Source organism: Anolis sagrei, chromosome 3, assembly GCF_037176765.1.
Source record: "Anolis sagrei isolate rAnoSag1 chromosome 3, rAnoSag1.mat, whole genome shotgun sequence".
Taxonomy (NCBI): Eukaryota; Metazoa; Chordata; class Lepidosauria; order Squamata; family Dactyloidae; genus Anolis; species Anolis sagrei.
In genome coordinates, this window is record NC_090023.1 from 52171594 (window position 1) to 52190530 (window position 18937).

Below are 18937 nucleotides of genomic sequence, written 5' to 3' on the forward strand. Positions count from 1 at the left end.
TGACCCCATTATTTACCTGTTGTGCTCCAACTGCAAATTAATCTTGAAAACCATACAGTTCCCTCTCCCTGAAGTCACACTGGTACAAAAAGAACATTTCTATTATGTCCATATGTGTTCATTGTATCAGATTATTTGGGGTCGGACAGCCATAGTGGCTGTGGTTATTTTTTTCCTGACATGCATATGAATATACAGTTCATATATCAACATATTTCTATCAATCAGTAGTTTTTCTTGTTAATCTTATCATCATCCATAATAGTAATAGTAATCTATATAAATAAAAATGTAATGTACATTTGTGGGATTGACATAACTCAAAAACTACTGGATGAATTGACACCAAATTTGGACACAATACACCTAACAACCCAATGTATGTCCTTCACTCATAAAACACTGAAAAACAGCAGAAGGGATTTAAAAAGCCCCCAAAAGCTAAATGATGAAAAGCTAAATGACAATACAGAAAAAAGGGAAGAAAGAGGGATGGAAGGGGAGGAAAGAAAGAAAGAAATAAAGAAAAGAAAGAGGAAAGGGAGAAGGAAGCATGGAAGCAAAGACAGAAGGACAGAAGGAAAGAGGTAGAGAAGGAAGAAAGGAGAGAAAGAGGGAGGGAAAGAAAAGGGGAAGGAAGGAGAGAAGGAAAGAAAAAAAGGAAAGAAGGAAGGAAAGAGGGGGCGAAGGAAGGGGGGAATGTAGAGAAAGAGGGAGGGAAGGAAAGAAGGAAAGAGAGAAGGAAGAAAAGAGACAGCAGAAGGGAAAGAAAAGGGGGGAAGGAAGGAAAGAGATAGAGAAGGAAGGAAGAAGGAAAGGAAAGACGGGAAGGAAGGAAAGAGGGAGGGAAAGAAGGAGGGAACAAAGGAGAGAAAGAGGGAAGGTTGGCCACAGCAAAGCGTGGCGGGTACAGCTAGTAGTAGTAGTAGTAATAATAATAATAATAATAATACTTTATTTGTATTCTGCCCTATCTCCGTGATGGGACCCATTGGATGGTCTGTGTACTGGGCTTTGCTGGACTTCCTTCTGTTTTCCCCATGTAACCTTATGACAATTTTGCCATTCTATGTCTCTGAGAACCAAATACCTCCTCATTTACTTTAGCACTCAACACTTTGAAATTCCATCACTCACTCAAATAGGAGATGGTTATGGGATGGGATGGGGCTGTGGAAGGAAGCCAGGTGTGTGGGTCTCCCAGGCAGAAAGAGGGAGGCGAGAGAGCCAGGGTAGGTGAGGCTAGGAGAAGGACAGCAAAGGCAGTGATAAGGAGCTGGGACAGCTGTACCTATAGCAGTGCCCTTAAAAGTTCTGGGCTTGACCAGAACTGTATAAATCTCTATTAAATCCAGATCCTTTGAAACCAATGCTAAACGGACAGTGGAAAGGGGCTGCTGCTCCTAAACAGCACCTCTTTCCTCCTCCCCTGTTCCCTAGAGTCCTGCACCATCTGCCCCCCTTCTTCCACTCCTCCATCCATTTTCCCCTCTTGCCTGAGTGAGTGAGGGAATGCTCAGTGCGGCTGGACTGAGTCACTCTATCAGTTTTATTTCCTCACAAAAACTAAAGATTAGACCATTGATGAAGCCTGAAGTAATTGCTCATAGCTGAAGATAAATAGTTACCGCTCCTTCTCAGTAGGACTGCCATGTTATTGATTAGAAATAGACTAAAAAACAGGACCTCATTAATTAGTCCCTTGTCACCTGCATGTCAGGAGCCCCCATTGGTGCAATAGGTTAAACCCTTGTGCTGGCAGGACTGAAGACAGAAAAGTTGAAGGTTCGAATCTGGGGAGAGTGCGGATGAGCTCCTTCCGTCAGCTCCAGCTCCTCATGTGGGGACATGAGAGGACCCTCTCACAAGGATGGTAAAACATCAAAACCTCCAGGCATCCCCTGGGGAACATCCTTGCAGATGGCCAATTCTCTCACACCAGAAGCAACTTGCAGTTTCTCAAGTCGCTTCTGATACGGAACCCCCCCCCCCCAAAAAGATGAAATGTTGCCACTTTAATATTGTATATTTGTTCCCTAAGAGAGGTTCTAATTTCCAATATTGGCCCTTTGGGAAGGAGGGAGGGAAGCAGATGAGGGCCCATAAATATAGAATTAAATTGTATCATTACAGAACATCTATAACGAGGTGGGTCGGCAAAGGTTGGTCTTTCCATCAAGCTAGGCTCAAGGGCTATGTGCAGTTTGGCTTAAATTATTATTATCCAGTTATTATTCATTTTGCCCATTCTATCCAGATAGTTTGCAAACTATCTTAGAAAGCATCTGAAAAGATAACCCTCTGCAACCCTTTTTAAACACCAAGATATCTCTACCCTACACTTGATGCCTACATCATGTGATGAACACATTAGGTTGCCATTTCTTAAGTGGGTGACTCAGTAGGATTTAATGAATGTGATGAAGTGCTGAAACCTTCATGTGCTCAAACACATGCGATGAATTACTTTGCCGGTGTCTGTTTATGTGGCCAGTAGAGTTTTTGTTTGTTTGTTTGCTTGTTTGTTTTGCCTTGCTAATTAGGCTCCTGGAGGTTTTCCTGAAATACCACTTAAAGTTTCTGTTTGTTCATTCAGCTCTCCCAGGCTTAATTCCTGCACTGGAAAAAATTAATTAATCCTCAGGGTATTTTGCACAAACAGACCTACTTGATAGCCATGTTATGGCCCCAGCTTGATTTTAGTACTGGAGCAGTATATCAGCTAAGGCACTTTTCAGATATTGAAACAATTCCGACACCTCCTGTTGTGATTTCTGTTTTCATGTGAATTCAATCTGATATGAATTAAAGTCATAGAAAGGAAAGACTCTTGGAAAAATACATCACCTCCCATATTATCTTAGTTTTATCATTTAACTTGGCTGTGGGACCAAGCCTTTGGAGAATAGTGCAGTGCAATTAACAGATTTGGAATATATGGAATGACTATGGAATGTTTTCGACCACGACTTTGGATGGCATGATTTTAATATGGAATGGAATGTTTTTAAATTTTCCATGTGTTTTAATTTTAATCTAATCTATTTTTTTTAATTGTATGTGTTTTAAGGCATTGCCTCCATGTAAGCTGCCTTGCATCCCCTTCGGGGTAGAGAAAAATGGCATATAAATAGAGTCAATAAATAAATAAATTGTTAAGCTTCCATCTCAAAACGTAAGACTGCGCAAATATTGTGACAAAAGGGATTGTGTCATGAGGGCCTTCTTGATTATTACATAGAATCATAGAATTGGAAGAGACCTTGTGGGCCATTCAGTCCAACCCCCTTCTAAGAAGCAGGAAAATCGCATTTAAAGCATCCCTGACAGATGGTCATCCAGCCTCTGTTTAAAAGCCTCCAAAGAAGGAGCCTCCACCACACTCTGGGGCAGAGGGTTCCACTGCTGAACAGCTCTCACAGTCAGGAAGTTCTTCCTCATGTTCAGGTGGAATCTCCTCTCTTGTCGTTTGAAGCCATTGTTCTGCCTCCTAGTGTTCAGGACTGCAGAAAACAAGCTTGCTCCTTCCTCCCTATGATTTCCTCTCACATATTTATACATAACTATCGTCTCCTCTCAGCCTTCTCTTCTTCAGACTAAACATGCCTAGCTCTTTAAGCTGCTTCTGATAGGGCTTGTGTTCTGTTGCGCGCTGGGCCTGTAATAGCTGTCTTTTTTATAGGACATATACTTTAAACCCAGCGGGAAGTCAGGGGGCCTCAAAGAGAGGTTCTCAGGGATTTTTCTGAAGTGATGGTCTTTAGAGTCTTCAATGGTACAACAAAGTCTTTATTATGGAACAAAAAAACAAATCTTCAGTGGTGCAAACAACACTTCAAGGCTTTCTTAGTCTAGTCCTCAATGGACTGGTACCTGACTTTAATTAACTGTTCTTTCTCTGTAAGAAAAACCCTTTTTAACCACTCCCAGGCTGTTTACTATCTATGCCTCATCGGTGTGGGTGCTACTACCGATTCCAAATGTGTCTGGGTATTGAGTAGACCTACCAGCCGAGGCTTGTAGACATTTCAGCTGGAGTTCCGTGGATCTGTAATGTTGTTCTCCCTCCGAGAATTCTTTGAGAACTTCAGGGCTGTTTTCCCTCTGATTGCTGTGAGGCTGAGAGGCTGTGAGCTCTCAGCCAGAGCCTTGGGGCCTTTTCCCTGGAGTTTCTGTTTCTCCGGATGATCTTGAGAAAAGAAGCTTTTCTACGGGACGAGCTGGTCTACGTCCTATAGTTTAGCTTCCTTGTGTGAGACTGACAAAAAAATGGCTCCTTTCCCTCCCAGAGCCCTGAACAAGGGGTGGAACCAAAGCTTAATTATGATGGACAGCAGACCTGTCATATAACTGCAAACAGATAACAGAAAGAAAATAAAGTTGGAGCTCCTGGTACAGACGTACCAGCACAGCTTTTTATCCAGACCCTTGATCATTTTAGTCGCTTGTCAGCTTGTCAGTATCTCTCTTCCCATTCCAGCTTGTCAGTATTTCTCTTCAATTGTGGTGCCCAAAATTGGACACAGTATTCCAGGTGTGCTCTAACCAAGGCAGAATAGAGGGGTAGCATGACTTCCCTGGATCTAGACACAATACTCCTGTTGATGCAGGCCAAAATCTCGTTGGCTTGTTTTGCCGCCACTTCATATTGTTGGCTCATGTTTAACTTGTTGTCCACGAGGACTCCAAGATCTTTTTCATATGTACTGCTCTTTTATTTTTCAGTGTATGAAGCGGGAAAGGCTGCAAAGGCTGGATACCCCCCTGCAGTCACCTCAATCCCTGGACCTTACTATATTCCGAATGTGGGTAGTGTCCCATCTCATGCCGTTCTGATGGAAAAGTCACATCTTCCTCCGTTGGCGCCAAGTGAATCCACTGCAGGAGGACAAAGTGGTAATCTAGAATTTTTCTACATCTTTGTTACATGCTTGTGAGAACATATGGAGGCTGCAGAGCCCAGCAATGAATTGAAAGCAAGTGGTGTTGTTACATGCTATTATGAGAGTTCACACTGTAACAGTAAAAAGGGTGCTTGTTCAATGAGAATAAAAGTGCAGACTTCAGCACTTGTTTGTAATGTTGGCCTTTCTGTGTATGTTGTTCAGTAGGATTCCTTATTTAGGTTGTGGCATTCTGGATGGCTAGGCTATTGTTCTCCTATTGCAATGCAGAACTGAGATAAGAGTGAAGAAGATGATACTTGCCAAAAGAGCCACAAAGGCTTATTTTTGTGCTACAGTCTTTTTTTCGTACAAACTGGCACAATGTGTCCCTGCAGATGCTGGGTGTTCTGATTACACAAATCTGTCAGCTAAACTATTTTCTGTTTGGATTGGGTCTAGTTCATACATTGCAAATAACAGATACAGCTCACATGAATGGTCCGCTCATATGAGTAAAATAACAGGAAAAAGGAAATTGCTCCAAAAGCATCTGGAGTTATCATTTGGACACTTCCTCTCCATCACAGATGTAACTCCACGGCAGTATTAGTAATAACATTTTTTCCTACATGTTGTTGGATTGATCTAAAAAGGGTGCATGTTGGTACATTTGTGCAAAGTAAAACAAGAGGCTTCCCACCTGTGCCACCCATTGTGTCTGATCCATGGCACTTCTCTTTACACTGTTATGTTTTAGCAGTATTTATTTATTGTATCAGGAGTGAACCAAAGGTACAGCTGTAATGTATTTTAAAAAGCACAAGGTTTAAAGACTTGGCGTTATATGTTTTTTGACCAGTAGCTGGCCAATTGGAGTGCCTCTGGTGTGGCTGTGAGAAGGTCTTCCATTGTGCATATGGCAGGGCTCGAGCTGCATTTTAATAGGTGGTCTGTGGTTTGCTCTTCTCCACACTTGCATGTGATTGATTCCATTTTGTGGCCCCATTTCTTAAGGTTGGCTCTGCATCTCATGGTGCCAGAGCACAGTCTGTTCTGCACCTTCCAAGTCACCCAGTCTTCTGTGTGCCCAGGAGGGTCTCTCTCATTTGGTATCAGCCATGGATTGAGGTCCCGGGTTTTAGCCTGCCACTTTTGGACTCTCGTTTGCTGAGGAGTTCCTGCAGGTGTCTCTGTAGATCTTAGAAAACTATTCCTTGATTTAAGCCATTGGCATGCTGGCTGATATCCGAACAGAGGATGGGCCAGAGATGTCACTGCCTTAATCCTTTCACTATTGGTTGCTACTTCCCGGCAGATGTCAGTTGACGCAATACTGGCTAAACAGTGTAATTTCTCCAGTGGTGTAGGATGCAGACACCCCATGATAATGCGGCATGTCTCATTAAGAGCCACACCCACTGTTTTAGTGTGGTGAGATGTCTTCCACACTGGGCATGCGTATTTAGCAGCAGAGTAGCAAAGGGCAAGGGCAGATGTCTTCATTGTATGTTTTAGCAGTGAATGAGTTCTTTTTCAAACTGGTACTGTATTTTTGTGTGGTGGCAACCTAAGGGTTATGATTAACTGGAATATATACTTAAAACTAAGTGTACTGCATTAGGAGGACCAGATACTCCAGGATCTATGTGTCAGTACAGAAAAGAGAAGAGCTATCCTTATGAGAAAATATGATAAACTAGAAATGGCACCTTATAACAAATAACAACTTTATTCTTATACCCCACCACCATCTTCCCAAAGGGACTTTGGGCAGCTTACATATGGGACAGAATGTCCACAAGACATAAAAGCAAAACAGTCCAAAAACACAATAAAATAAAAACATAATAAACTATAACAATCCAGATAAAAAGAGAATTAAATAAAATATAAGAGTATAAAACAGCAGCATTGAAACTCCATCAAAACATTGGAAAAAAAGTTAAGAAACTCAATCAAAACAATGCATCAAAACCTTGTAGCTCTAAATATATTCTGTGGCTTTTGGACCTTTCACATCAGATTCATCCAGCATCACCAATCATGAAAGGCAATGAGAACACCACAGATTCTGCATTAATTTATTCTTACAGCTTCAATTTCATCGCTATTTTGATTTGTAAACATAATATTTACTCTTTTATATTTCATAGCAAGACTTGTTGTACATATTTAAAGCATCTATCCGGGCTGGAAAACTAAAACAGAAAATAATAGTACAGTGTGTGAATTTTCAAAAATATTCTTGCAATAATTACTGAGCTTGTCAAAATAATAGAAAACCAGGCTTAGCCTATAATGCATACTGGGCCTTTTGTATTATTGGCAACAAGTGAGACTTGGAAACATAATATATGGGAATCTGATGTACATTTGTGTTACCAAAATACATTCCATACTTTAAAGCTACATATTAAGAGGATCATTTGTTTCAAGTCAAAACATAAATTTGCTGACTCTTCCTCTAATGTCAATAGGATTTAAAAGAGTGCAGTTGTTTTCAGTTGTATCCTCTAACAAAAATATTTTAAAGGATCAAGTCTTGTTGCTTGTAACCAAACAAATAGAAGACTTAACTGGGTTGCTGAGAGTTTTCTGGGCCGTATGGCCATGTTCCAAAACATTCTCTTCTGATATTTTGCCCACATCTATGGCAGGTATCTTCAGAAGTTGTGAGGTCTGTTGGAAACTAGGCAAATGGGGTTTATATAGCTGGGGAATGTCCAGGGTGGGAGAAAGAACTCTTGTCTGTTTGAGACAAGTGTGAATGTTGTAATTGACCACTTTGATTAGCATTGAATAGCCTTGCAGCTTCAAAGCCTGGCTGCTTCTTGCCTGGAGGAATTCTTTATTGGGTGCTGTTAGCTGGCCCTGATTGTTTCCTATATGGAATTCCTGTTTTTTGTGTTGTTATTTATTTATTATCCTGATTTTAGAGTTTTTTTAAAATACTGGTAGCCAGATTTTGTCCATTTTCATTGTTACATTCTTTCTGTTGAAATTGTCCACAAGCTTGTGGGTTGTAATGGCTTCTCTGTGTAGTCTGACATAGTGGTTGTTAAGAGTGGTCCAGCATTTCATAGAATCATAGAATCATAGAATCAAAGAGTTGGAAGAGACCTCATGGGCCATCCAGTCCAACCCCCTGCCAAGAAGCAGGAATATTGCATTCAAATCACCCCTGACAAATGGCCATCCAGCCTCTGCTTAAAAGCTTCCAAAGAAGGAGCCTCCACCACACTCCGGGGCAGAGAGTTCCACTGCTGAACGGCTCTCACAGTCAGGAAGTTCTTCCTAATGTTCAGATGGAATCTCCTCTCTTGTAGTTTGAAGCCATTGTTCCGCGTCCCATTGTTCCATTTCTGTGTTCTCAAATAATATACTGCGTCCAGCTATCAACCATCATTATTTGACTGCTGAAACATATTTCTAAACATGTTTCAAAGACATGTAATCAAGCAGAAGGCAACGAGGTCTTTAAAAGCGTATTTCTTGGGAGAAACACATTGGCCACTTATTCATTTCTTTCTTTTTTTTTAACAGTGCGGAAAGGCTACCGAATCCAGACGGACAAAGACAGGGATTCAATGAAAGTGCTGTACTATGTTGAGAAAGAACTGGCTCAGTTTGACCCCGCCAGGAGGATGCGAGAGAGATGTGAGAAAGAGTTTGTTCAACTGTTTGTTCAACTGTTTCTAGTAAAATTCAACATAGCTTCATTTAAAACCACAATTGAATGTTAGTGCAACCCCCTGCTCACCCTTCACTTGTCTTTTAAATAAGGGTACTTGCTTTAAGATAAACTGCTGGCTAAATATACAGTTGCCAAAATATATCCCTGTATTTTCAGAAGTGGTTTGCCTAGTCTTGCCAAAAAAATAAAAAAGTACAAATCACAGTCCAAATCATGCTCAGATATTCACATTCAAGGACATGACAAATATTTACAATGCTGAGTTCAAAAGAAAATGTTAATCAGAAATATCAATTTTCACATTCAAATTCAACACTTCGCTTCACCTTTCCATGATAGGGATATGTATAGTTGTGAATTTTTCTTGCAGACTTGAAGCACTGGTATTTAGATACAGCAAACATTGAAGACAAGCTTGGAAAAGCAGTGAAATAGTCTTATCAGTGTTCATCCATTCAGTGCTAGGAGAAAGTGAGTTTTATTTATGTATCACGTCAGAAACGAATCGGGTGCAGTTATAATGTATTTAAAAATACAAAGTTAAAAATTTGGCATCATGCTAAATGTCCTTTGACCAGAAGTTGGCCACTTGGAGTGTCTCTGGTGTTGCTGTAAGAAGGTCCTCTATTTTGCATGTGGCAGGGCTCAGGTTGCATTGTGGTAGGTGGTCTGTGGTTTGCTCCACACTCGCATGCCATGGACTCCACTATGTAGCCCCATTTATTAAGATTAGCTCTGCATCTCATAGTGCCAGAGCACAGGCTGTTCAGTGTCTTCCAGGTCACCCAGTCTTCTGTGTGCCCAGGAGGGAGTCTCTCATCTGGTATCAGCCACTGATTGAGGTTACAGGTTTTGGCCTGCCACCTTTGGACTCTCACTTGCTGTGGTGTTCCTGTGAGCATCTCTGTAAATTAAGAAACTGTTTCTTGATTTAAGGCATTGGCTTGCTGGCTGATATCCAAAGAGAGGATGTGCCAGAGATGTCAATGCCTTGGTCCTTTCATTGCAGGCTGCTACTTCCTGGTGAATGTCAGGTGGTGCAAGATTGGCTAAACAGTATAGTTTCTCTAGCAGTGTTGGGTGTAGACATCCAGTGATAATGTGGCATGTCTCATTAAGAGCCATATCCACTGTTTTAATGTGGTGAGATGTATTCCATACTGGGCATGCATACTCAGCACAAGGGCAGATGTCTTCACTATATCTGGTTTCGATCCCCAGGTTGTGCCAGTCAGCTTTTGTACAATATTATTTCTAGCACCTATTTTTTGCTTGATAGTCAAGCGGTGCTTTTTGTAAGTTAGAGCATGGTCCAGAGTAACTCCCAGGTATTTCAGTGTGCTGCAATGCTCCAGTGGGATTCCTTCCCAGGTAATACTCAGAGCTTGAGATACCAAGTGAGCTTGAGATGCTGAGCTCGAAAAAAATGAGTGAACATATAGAATTTGATTTTTCTGAGGTCAGTATGGGAGAAAAATATATCTAAGTGCATTTTCAAAGAAGGTCTACCATTTGTGTGCCTGTGCATATACATCATTTTAGTAATAAAAAAAAAAGAAAGAAGAAGTAGTAGTATAGGTTTGGCAGACTCGAATAGTCTTAGTCACTGATTAGTCTAGTACATTCAGCTATGGTTAATACAGATTTTTAAAAACAATAATTGCTGCTTTTTGTTTTTAACGTACACATTGAATAGATTCAGCCTATAACCAGAATTGCCAGTAGATCCTGGCAGTCAGAGACAGATAAGCAACTTCACTTGATTGATCGACAGACTCAAGGAATGACTTTAATCACAGCTCTGAAAAACAAAACCTAACAAATTACATGGTGTTCTAAAACAGTCATTGCTGAACATGCTGCCATTTCCACCCACAAGAAATACTATAATAAGGTTCCCTCCAGATTGGAATGCCTAGGATCCAGATGTCACTTCATACTGTGAGGTAGGCAATAGGGTGATGGAAGGTAAAGATCAAGTCATTTTGGAAAGGTCTGCTTGGTTAATTATATAGAGGTTGTCATATCTCCTGCTCCAGAAAGTGTGAGGATAAGAACTCTGATAAAAGTAAAGGCAAAGGTTTCCCCTTGACATTAAATCTAATCGTGCTCGACTCCTGGGGGGTGGTGCTCATATCTATTTCTAAGCTGAAGAGCTGGCATTGTCCATAGACACCTCCAAGATCATGTGACCAGCATGACTGCATGGAACACCATTACCTTCACCCAGAAGTTGTACCTATTGATCTACTCACGTTTGCCTGTTTTCGAACTGCTAGGTGGGCAGAAGCTGGGCTAACAGCGGGAGCTCTCCTCACTCCCCAGATTCAAACTGCTGACCTCTTGGTCAGCAAATTCATCGGCTCAGCAGTTTAACCCGCCGTGTTACCAAGGGGCTGATAGTCCATGTGTAATCCCACATTTAATTATTTAGAGAAGTATAGAATGAATATGGGCATGCTTAGATGGCAATTCTAGTTTTATGTTGCTTTTGTATTCCCATTGTGTTAGATGAGAATTCAAACGGATACTGTTCTTATCTAGCTTAGAGCTTGGTCATCCACATTGGAATCCTTCCCACCATCCTCACACCATTTGAAGAGCAAACCAGCAAATCACATCACAGATTGTTCTCCATGAGACCATGGAGAAGTCTGGCATCAAGGAATACACAGAAATCTGGATTTAAAGTGAGGTGAGTTTGAACTCACCTCACTTTAAATCCAGATTTCTGTGTATTCCTTGATGCCAGACTTCTCCATGGTCTCAATTTGGTTACAACTGCTAGTCTGTGTGTCTCCACTGAAAGTGGCACTGAGGATAACACTATCAAGATTGCTTTTAATAAATCATCTTACACTTTGGATGAAACTCATTCCTGTTTAAAGAAACAGAGGGAAAAACTGTTCTGCAGTCTTTCTTGGGTTAATGTAAACTTATCTGGTGATATAAGAAAACTTTCCAACTACAGTATTACTGATTTATTTTCCCGAAGTCTTCTGTAATGTCCAAAGTTTCCCTCATTCCAATGCCTCATTTTTCCCCAGACAATAACACTATCTCAGAGCTTAGCTCCCTCCATGATGAGGATGGCAGCTTCCGCCAACCTTATCGCCAAGTGCGCAGGAAGCAACTTCCACCTTCAGGAGATATGGATGGTGATGCTGAGTATTGGGCAGGAGTTGTCAGTGGAGGTGGGGCATCCAGGCCGCAGACATGCTCCGATTACAGGGAGGAGAGAGGCAGCTTCAAGTTCAGGTGAGTGCAAAACTTGGGAGATGCGGAAAGCCTGAACTCATAACATCTTTTCACCACTTTTGCTTCTTTAGGTTTCATCTAGCTAAATGGCAAGGAAGAGATTAAGTGGCTGGGAAGATGTTCATTTAACCCAGTTATTAGTTCTGACTGTACCCTTTGAATAAATAGAAATTAAATAAGTGTTATTTTCCTAAATTTTCTTTGATTAAATGGGTATAACAGTTTGTATCAAAGAGTGACACTTTTTTACCAGAACAATAGATTTCTTGGGAATTTGATGGGTACAAGCTAACTAGCAAAGAACGTGGGATAATGGTCACATTGGGAGTCAAGGTTCTTCTGGACTCTTGGACCAGTTCTTAAACACGCTTCTGGAATGAGCTTCGTGTATTCCAAGTAGACTGGAACGTACTTAGTCCTAACCCTTTTTTTATACTGGTTTTAAACGACTTCATTGGATGTGTTGCAATAGCAGATTCCCAGATTAGTTTAGTGTTTACACCTTATTTTATTTTTCTGGTTATTTAATATTTAATGTTTATTTTACTTAAGTGATATTTGTCTTTACTGTTCTAATGTAGCACAAATCCTATGTAAAATCATACTATGTATTTTTGACATTAATATTGAAACTTGAAATATATACACAAAGTCTTTATTTTGGATCTCAGGGTCCTTCCACACAGCCCTATATTCCAAAATATCAAGGCAGAAAATCCCACAATATCTGCTTTGAACTGGTTTATCTGAGTCCACACTCAGATAATGTGGGATTTTCTGCCTTGATATTCTGGGATATAGGGCTATGTGGAAGGGCCCTTAGTCAGCCCACCGTACTCATAATATAGTAATAAGGTGGTGTTTATATCCATTTACATACAGAACAGACATATCTTGCTGATATAAGCTTCATTGCTAAGAGAAGAAAATAAACAAATACTCAATTAGGAAACAGCAGGAGTGGAGGGGAAAAATCCAAATAATTAATAAGAAAACTGATTATGATAATAAATAATAAACAAAAGAGTAACAAAAACATTATAGTTCCTATGAAGGCCTACGGTCCATAAACCACGTATCATTGGCACCATGCGATGAAGTGTTGAACATGGTGGGATGAAGAGCTGTAGTATATGACTACTGGAAACATGGAGCTATTTCAATTAGTCTTCCTCAGTAGTTAGATAAAAATAGCATTATTCTGTAATTATCCAAAGTTTATTGATAGCATATTCCAGATTCCAGAAATGCTATATGGTATAAAGGTAAAGATTTCCCCTGACATTAAGTCTAGTTGTGTCCACCTCTGGGGGATGGTGCTCATCTCCATTTCTAAGCCAAAGAGCCGGTGTTGTCCATAGACACTTCCAAGGTCATGCAGCTGGCATGACTGCATGGAGCGCAGTTACCTTCCTACAGAAGTGGTACCTATTAATCTACTCACATTTGCATGTTTTTGAACTGCTAGGATGGCAGAAGCTGGACCTAACAGTGGGAGCTCACCCTGCTCTCCGGATTCAAACTGCCCAGATGTTTTGGCCTTCAACTCCCAGAAATCCTAACAGCTGGTAAACTGGCTGGGATTTCTGGGAGTTGTAGGCCAAAACACCTGGGGACCCACAGGCTGAGAACCACTGATCCAGGGTCTTTCAATAATTATGGAAACAGCCGTTATATACATTTGTAATCCTAATTTATTTTCCTGTCTTCTACAGTCAGCAGAGATCGAAGTCTGAAAGGCTTTTGAGGAAGAATTTCTCACTGGGGGCACCAGCTGTCTCCATGGATGAACTTGCAGCCTTTGCAGAGTCTTATAGTCAGCATGTCCGTCGGACTGAGGGCAGCCAGGAAACCAGGCGCTTTGAAAGGTCAGGAACACGAGGGGGCCATGGTGGGTCACTACAACATCCGGACAACTTAGAGGAATATTACAACAAACGCAGAGGAGGAGGAGGAAACCGTGAACCACTGGCGGATACTGATCATGGCTGGGCATACACCCCACCCAGGAGATGTACCCAGGAAGAGAAACCCTTGCCCAGACTAGTGTGTCGGACACCAGGAGGGAGTCAAAAGTATGATCACTCGTACCTTTCCAGTGCCCTTGAGAGGAAATCACGAAGCTATGACGAAGGTGGTGAGCACAGCGAGACACTTTCAAAGCTGAGCTCACAATCCAGCCACAGAGGAGGAACATATTATGCTTGGTCGCCACCATCCACTTACAAACCAGGACAGCAACAGCAACAGCAGCAGCAGCAGCAGCGACCTCCGCAGCAAGAGGAAGGAGAAGATACTTTGCCTCCTTACACTGAGAGCGAGCTGAACCGCGGTCCTTCATACAGAAACCGAGAACAATCTAACCTCAATGCCGCAGATAAGAAGAGGAAAAAAGAACCTAAAAAACCAGTGAGACCTTATTTTGGATTTCTCACCCAAATAGGCTCGGCAGGGATCACTAGGCAAAGTGCCTGGGTTCTAGGTTCTAATTGGTTACTTCTTCACAACCATTTTGTATTCTGGTTATTCAAACCACACTATGTCTAACAAGAAAAAAAATTAATACTACTACTGCTACTACTACTACTACTACTACTAATAATAATAATAATAACTTTATTTTTGTACCCCGCCTCCACTTCTCCAAAGGGACTTGGTGCGGCTTACATGGGGACAAGTTCAACAACATCATTAAAATAGCACATTAAAATTCAATAAGAACATCATAAAACAATATAAAACAACCAGATACATAACACAATATAAAAACAACCATTGAGCAACAACCAGTGGCCCTAAATAGTAACAGTTTTTGATCTCGGGCAATGAATTGTGAGGACAGGGCTAAGGGATAAAGTGCAAATATCAGATGACAAAAATGGCAAAATAGAGATTGAAAACATTATAACTCTGAGCAGGGAACAGTAGAAAAGTGCAGGAACTAGATTTTAGTTCACAGGGTTTGAAATTATGAAAATAGCACAACTACATGCTAGCCTCCAGAACAAATATATTAGACTAGCTTCAAGAGTGAAGAAAAGTAATTTGTATTTAGTAAATTGTAAATAAATTTTAGGAGACAGGACTTGCTGGTATATGATCCTAGTGACCAGAGAAGAAAGGTAATTCTCTTTCACCTTGGAAAAGTATCAGAGAGCTAGGATGTATCTCCCCCTCTCTGTAGCATTAACATTAGACAATCGGCCGTTTTTCTTATTTCCCCCCCTCTTTCATTTTGAGCAGTGAAAGCAATATTATAAGAGGAACTAAAAGCAAGGAAAAAAAACTTTTATAAATCCCTTTAATGGAATAGAGGCATTGCATTCTGGGTTGATGTCTGGCTTAAAAGGTAAATGCTTCCCCTTGACATTAAGTCTAGTCATGTCTGACACTGGGAGGTGCCCATCTCTATTTCTAAGCTGAAGAGCCGACATTGTCCATAGACGCCTCCAGGGTCATGTGGCCAGCATTACTGCATGTAGCGCCGTTACCTTCCCACAGAAGCCGTACGTATTGATCTGCTCACATTTGCATGTTTTCAGATTGCTAAGTTGGTAGAAGCTAGGCCTAACAGTGGGAGCTCATCCCGCTCCCCATATTCGAACCACCAACCTTTCGGTCAGCAAGTTCAGCAGCTCAGCAGTTTAACCTGCTATGCCACCAGGGGGCCCCAATGTCTGGCTGGATTGATGGAAAGTGTTTTACTTTCATTCTGAAACATATTTTATGTTGCAAAAGATGCCCCCCCCCCCCCCCCAGTTTCTGATATTCTAGAGTTGGGCCCCATCATTACCAAGTTTAGATGGTGCCATTTGTTGTACTATTTGGCCCAGATACATTCTATCACTTAGCTAGTCAGCATACAGAGGACATTAAGTAACCCATTTCAAGAAAATAGGTTACTTAATGGCCATTTGGCCTAAAAGCACTAAATTCCAAAGTCTACTTCTGGTCTCTTCTATGTTGAGATTGTGTTTTCTTTCTATGTTATGACTTTGGACTGTTTTTACCAGTTGTATGTTATTTGTGCCCCCTGGAATGCTTTGTAAGCTGCCCCGAGTCCCTTCAGGGAGATGGTGGCGGGATATAAATAAGGTATTATTTTACTGACATAAAAACACAGTATGTTACAGCAAACAAGATATATATGCTATTATTATTGTTACTTTTTAAAAACAATTTTTGCCCCTCTTTTCCCCTGTTTCCTCAGAATGAGTTCCCAACAAGGATGTCCCTTGTGGTGTGATGCTAATAAAGAAGAGTTGTGTTAATGGATTGGGATCACAGAAGAAGTCATCACAATGACCCACACATTCTTCAAGGAACATGCGCAATCACCAAATTGATATTGTGCCTGCTTCATCAGGGACTTGGAGTATTACGGAGCGGCCAAATCAAAACAGTTGCTCTCATCCAGTTGATCTCCTAGAAAGCTACAGCTCACTCTGCCGGAATATTAAACACGAGAAGGTTTCTTATGGCAAGCTCATCTGATTTTTCTCAGCAGAGATAGTTTCTTTATATTTTGTGTATACCTGCAGTATTAGAGGACCTGTTTTCTTGTATCATATGCATTCCCTCTCCTATGTGATCTATTTCAACCCAAGCTGTTTTGCATTCTGTAGTTGACAGGAAAGGTGGTTACATATTCAGACCTATTCCCAGTTTCTCCTTCTCTTTTAATGCTGAGAGAAATAAGGACTTCATGCCATACTTGGATACTGCTTTAAAATGAGTGACACTTCCAAGAGAACTTGCAAAAGGAAATGCTCGTCCTTTTTGAAATCACCCAAAACTAAGACCTGGGCACTGTACTAAGAAGACTAAGATGGTATTGAATGAAGTTTGAAATTCTTGCATTTAAATACCACGTATTCAGTAATGGGAGTTGCCAGTGAGATTAATATTTTGTTTTGAAAGTGAAACTCAGTAGATTTTGCTGTAATGAGAATGTGCTATGTTATTTCACTGTTGTCTGCTATGATGTATTAGTGTTGCCTTACAGCTGAACCATAGCCATAAAAGGCTTCACCTGGGACTGCTGATTGGTCCTTTTATAAGCAGAGCCTTAAGCTCCGGTTCTGCTGACAGTACTGTCTGTACAATGATGATTATTTTTTTAAAGCCAGCCAGTAGAAAAACAACAGAGCTGGAAGGAGAAAATCAGGGTGTGGAAGACACAAACTCAAGCCATTGCTTTTATATTTCTTATAATAGGACTGGTAAAGGATCTGTATTACCCCTTTCTTGTAACGGGCTGAGGCCATTCAAAAAGGCAACCAAAATATAAAATTGGAACAATAAATATTTTTTATAAAACAGTAACTCTGAAAATCAGTTTTTGTTCTTTAGTAAACTTCTGTGTTATTTTCAATTAGTAAAGAATTAGTACGTGAATAATTTGCTCCAAAGGTTGTAGCTTCCATAGTAACACCATCCAAAGTGGTTAAGATTAGCCAATTTGAAAAATCACATTGTTTTCAAGATTTTCAAAGTCTTTCTTCTTTGAGATCATATTGTAAATCCAACTAATTAAATTCATTGGGATTTCTATTGTGAAATTTAAATTATCTCCTGAATGAGCTGCAGGCTAATGTAATGAAATTCAGAATGATCAAGAATTAGGGCCCATCCACACAGTACTTTTATCCCAGGAGCTCCCAGTTCAAAATGTTGGTTGGTCAAACTATGTCCCCTGAAAACATGGGAGGAATCATTGTTGTTGTTCATTCGTTCAGTCGTCTCCGACTCTTCGTGACCTCATGGACCAGCCCACGCCAGAGCTCCCTGTCGGCCGTTACCACCCCCAGCTCCCTCAAGGTCAGTCCAGTCACTTCAAGGATGCCATCCATCCATCTTGCCCTTGGTCGGCCCCTCTTCCTTTTACCTTCCACTTTCCCCAGCATAATTGTCTTCTCTAGGCTTTCCTGTCTCCTCATGATGTGACCAAAGTACTTCAACTTTGTCTCTAGTATCTTTCCCTCCAGTGAGCAGTCGGGCTTTATTTCCTGGAGGATGGACTGGTTGGATCTTCTCACAGTCCAAGGCACTCTCAGCACTTTCCTCCAACACCACAGCTCAAAAGCATCGATCTTCCTTCGCTCAGCCTTCCCTAAGGTCCAGCTCTCACATCCGTAGGTGACTACAGGAAATACCATGGCTTTGACTAGGCGGATCTTTGTTGCCAGTCTGATGTCTCTACTCTTTACTATTTTATCGAGATTGGACACTGCTCTCCTCCCAAGAAGTAAGCGTCTTCTGATTTCCTGGCCACAGTCTGCATCTGCAGTAATCTTTGCACCTAGAAATACAAAGTCTGTCACGGCCTCCACGGTTTCTCCCTCTATTTTCCAGTTGTCAATCATTCTTGTTGCCATAATCTTGGTTTTTTTGACGTTTAGCTGCAACCCGGCTTTTGCGCTTTCTTCTTTCACCTTGATTAGAAGGCTCCTCAGCTCCTCCTCGCTTTCGGCCATCAGAGTAGTGTCATCTGCATATCTGAGGTTGTTAGTTTCTTCCAGCAATTTTCACCCCAGCTTTGCATTCATCCAGCCCCGCACATCGCATGAATGAGGAATCATTACAAAGTGCTAAAAAGGTGAGATTTTCAGTTGTGGGAATATCCCAGTTCTGGCCAGAAAATGCAGATATTCAAATCCTGACACTTGGAAAATATGAGATTTTTTATGTTGGTTTGTTCTAGTTGCCCAGAGAGTGAAAACTTTATTCTGGCAAGAGAAATTTCATCCTCCACATGTTTAATGAAGTTTGTGAGACACAAACTGAGGTTTTGCCATGTAATCAACTTTCCCCATGTTTTATGATAAAGGCAATGAGGAACAGACATGTATAATCACCCTATTATTCTTGGGCACAAGTACACAACCAAACCTGTCTGGCCAGGTGACCATGCAGCCTCTGAATGATAATAACAATGAAGAAGTTCTGTTCCTGGCTTGAAAGTGTCAATTCGTGTTTAATAGTATAGACCTGTCTTTGCAAGTAGTGGTTCTACTCCACAAACTATGTTTGTGTGCCTCAAACTTCATTAAACATGTGGAGGATGAACTTTCTCTTACCAGGACAAAGTTTTCACCCT

General features: G+C 41.0%; 1 protein-coding gene across 2 annotated transcripts in view; it reads left to right on the top strand.

Annotated features, from left to right (window-relative positions):
- Window positions 1-17163, top strand: part of ILDR2 (immunoglobulin like domain containing receptor 2) — a 64998-nt gene extending 47835 nt beyond the window's left edge. For both annotated transcript variants that reach the window (XM_060770580.2, XM_060770579.2), the window contains 5 exons: window positions 4726-4896; window positions 8430-8543; window positions 11628-11838; window positions 13554-14247; window positions 16049-17163. In XM_060770580.2, the coding sequence (XP_060626563.2) occupies window positions 4726-4896; window positions 8430-8543; window positions 11628-11838; window positions 13554-14247; window positions 16049-16084 (1226 nt within the window). In that variant the 3' untranslated portion in view covers window positions 16085-17163. The remainder of the gene's footprint in view (window positions 1-4725; window positions 4897-8429; window positions 8544-11627; window positions 11839-13553; window positions 14248-16048) is intronic.
- The last annotated feature ends 1774 nt before the right edge of the window (window positions 17164-18937 follow it).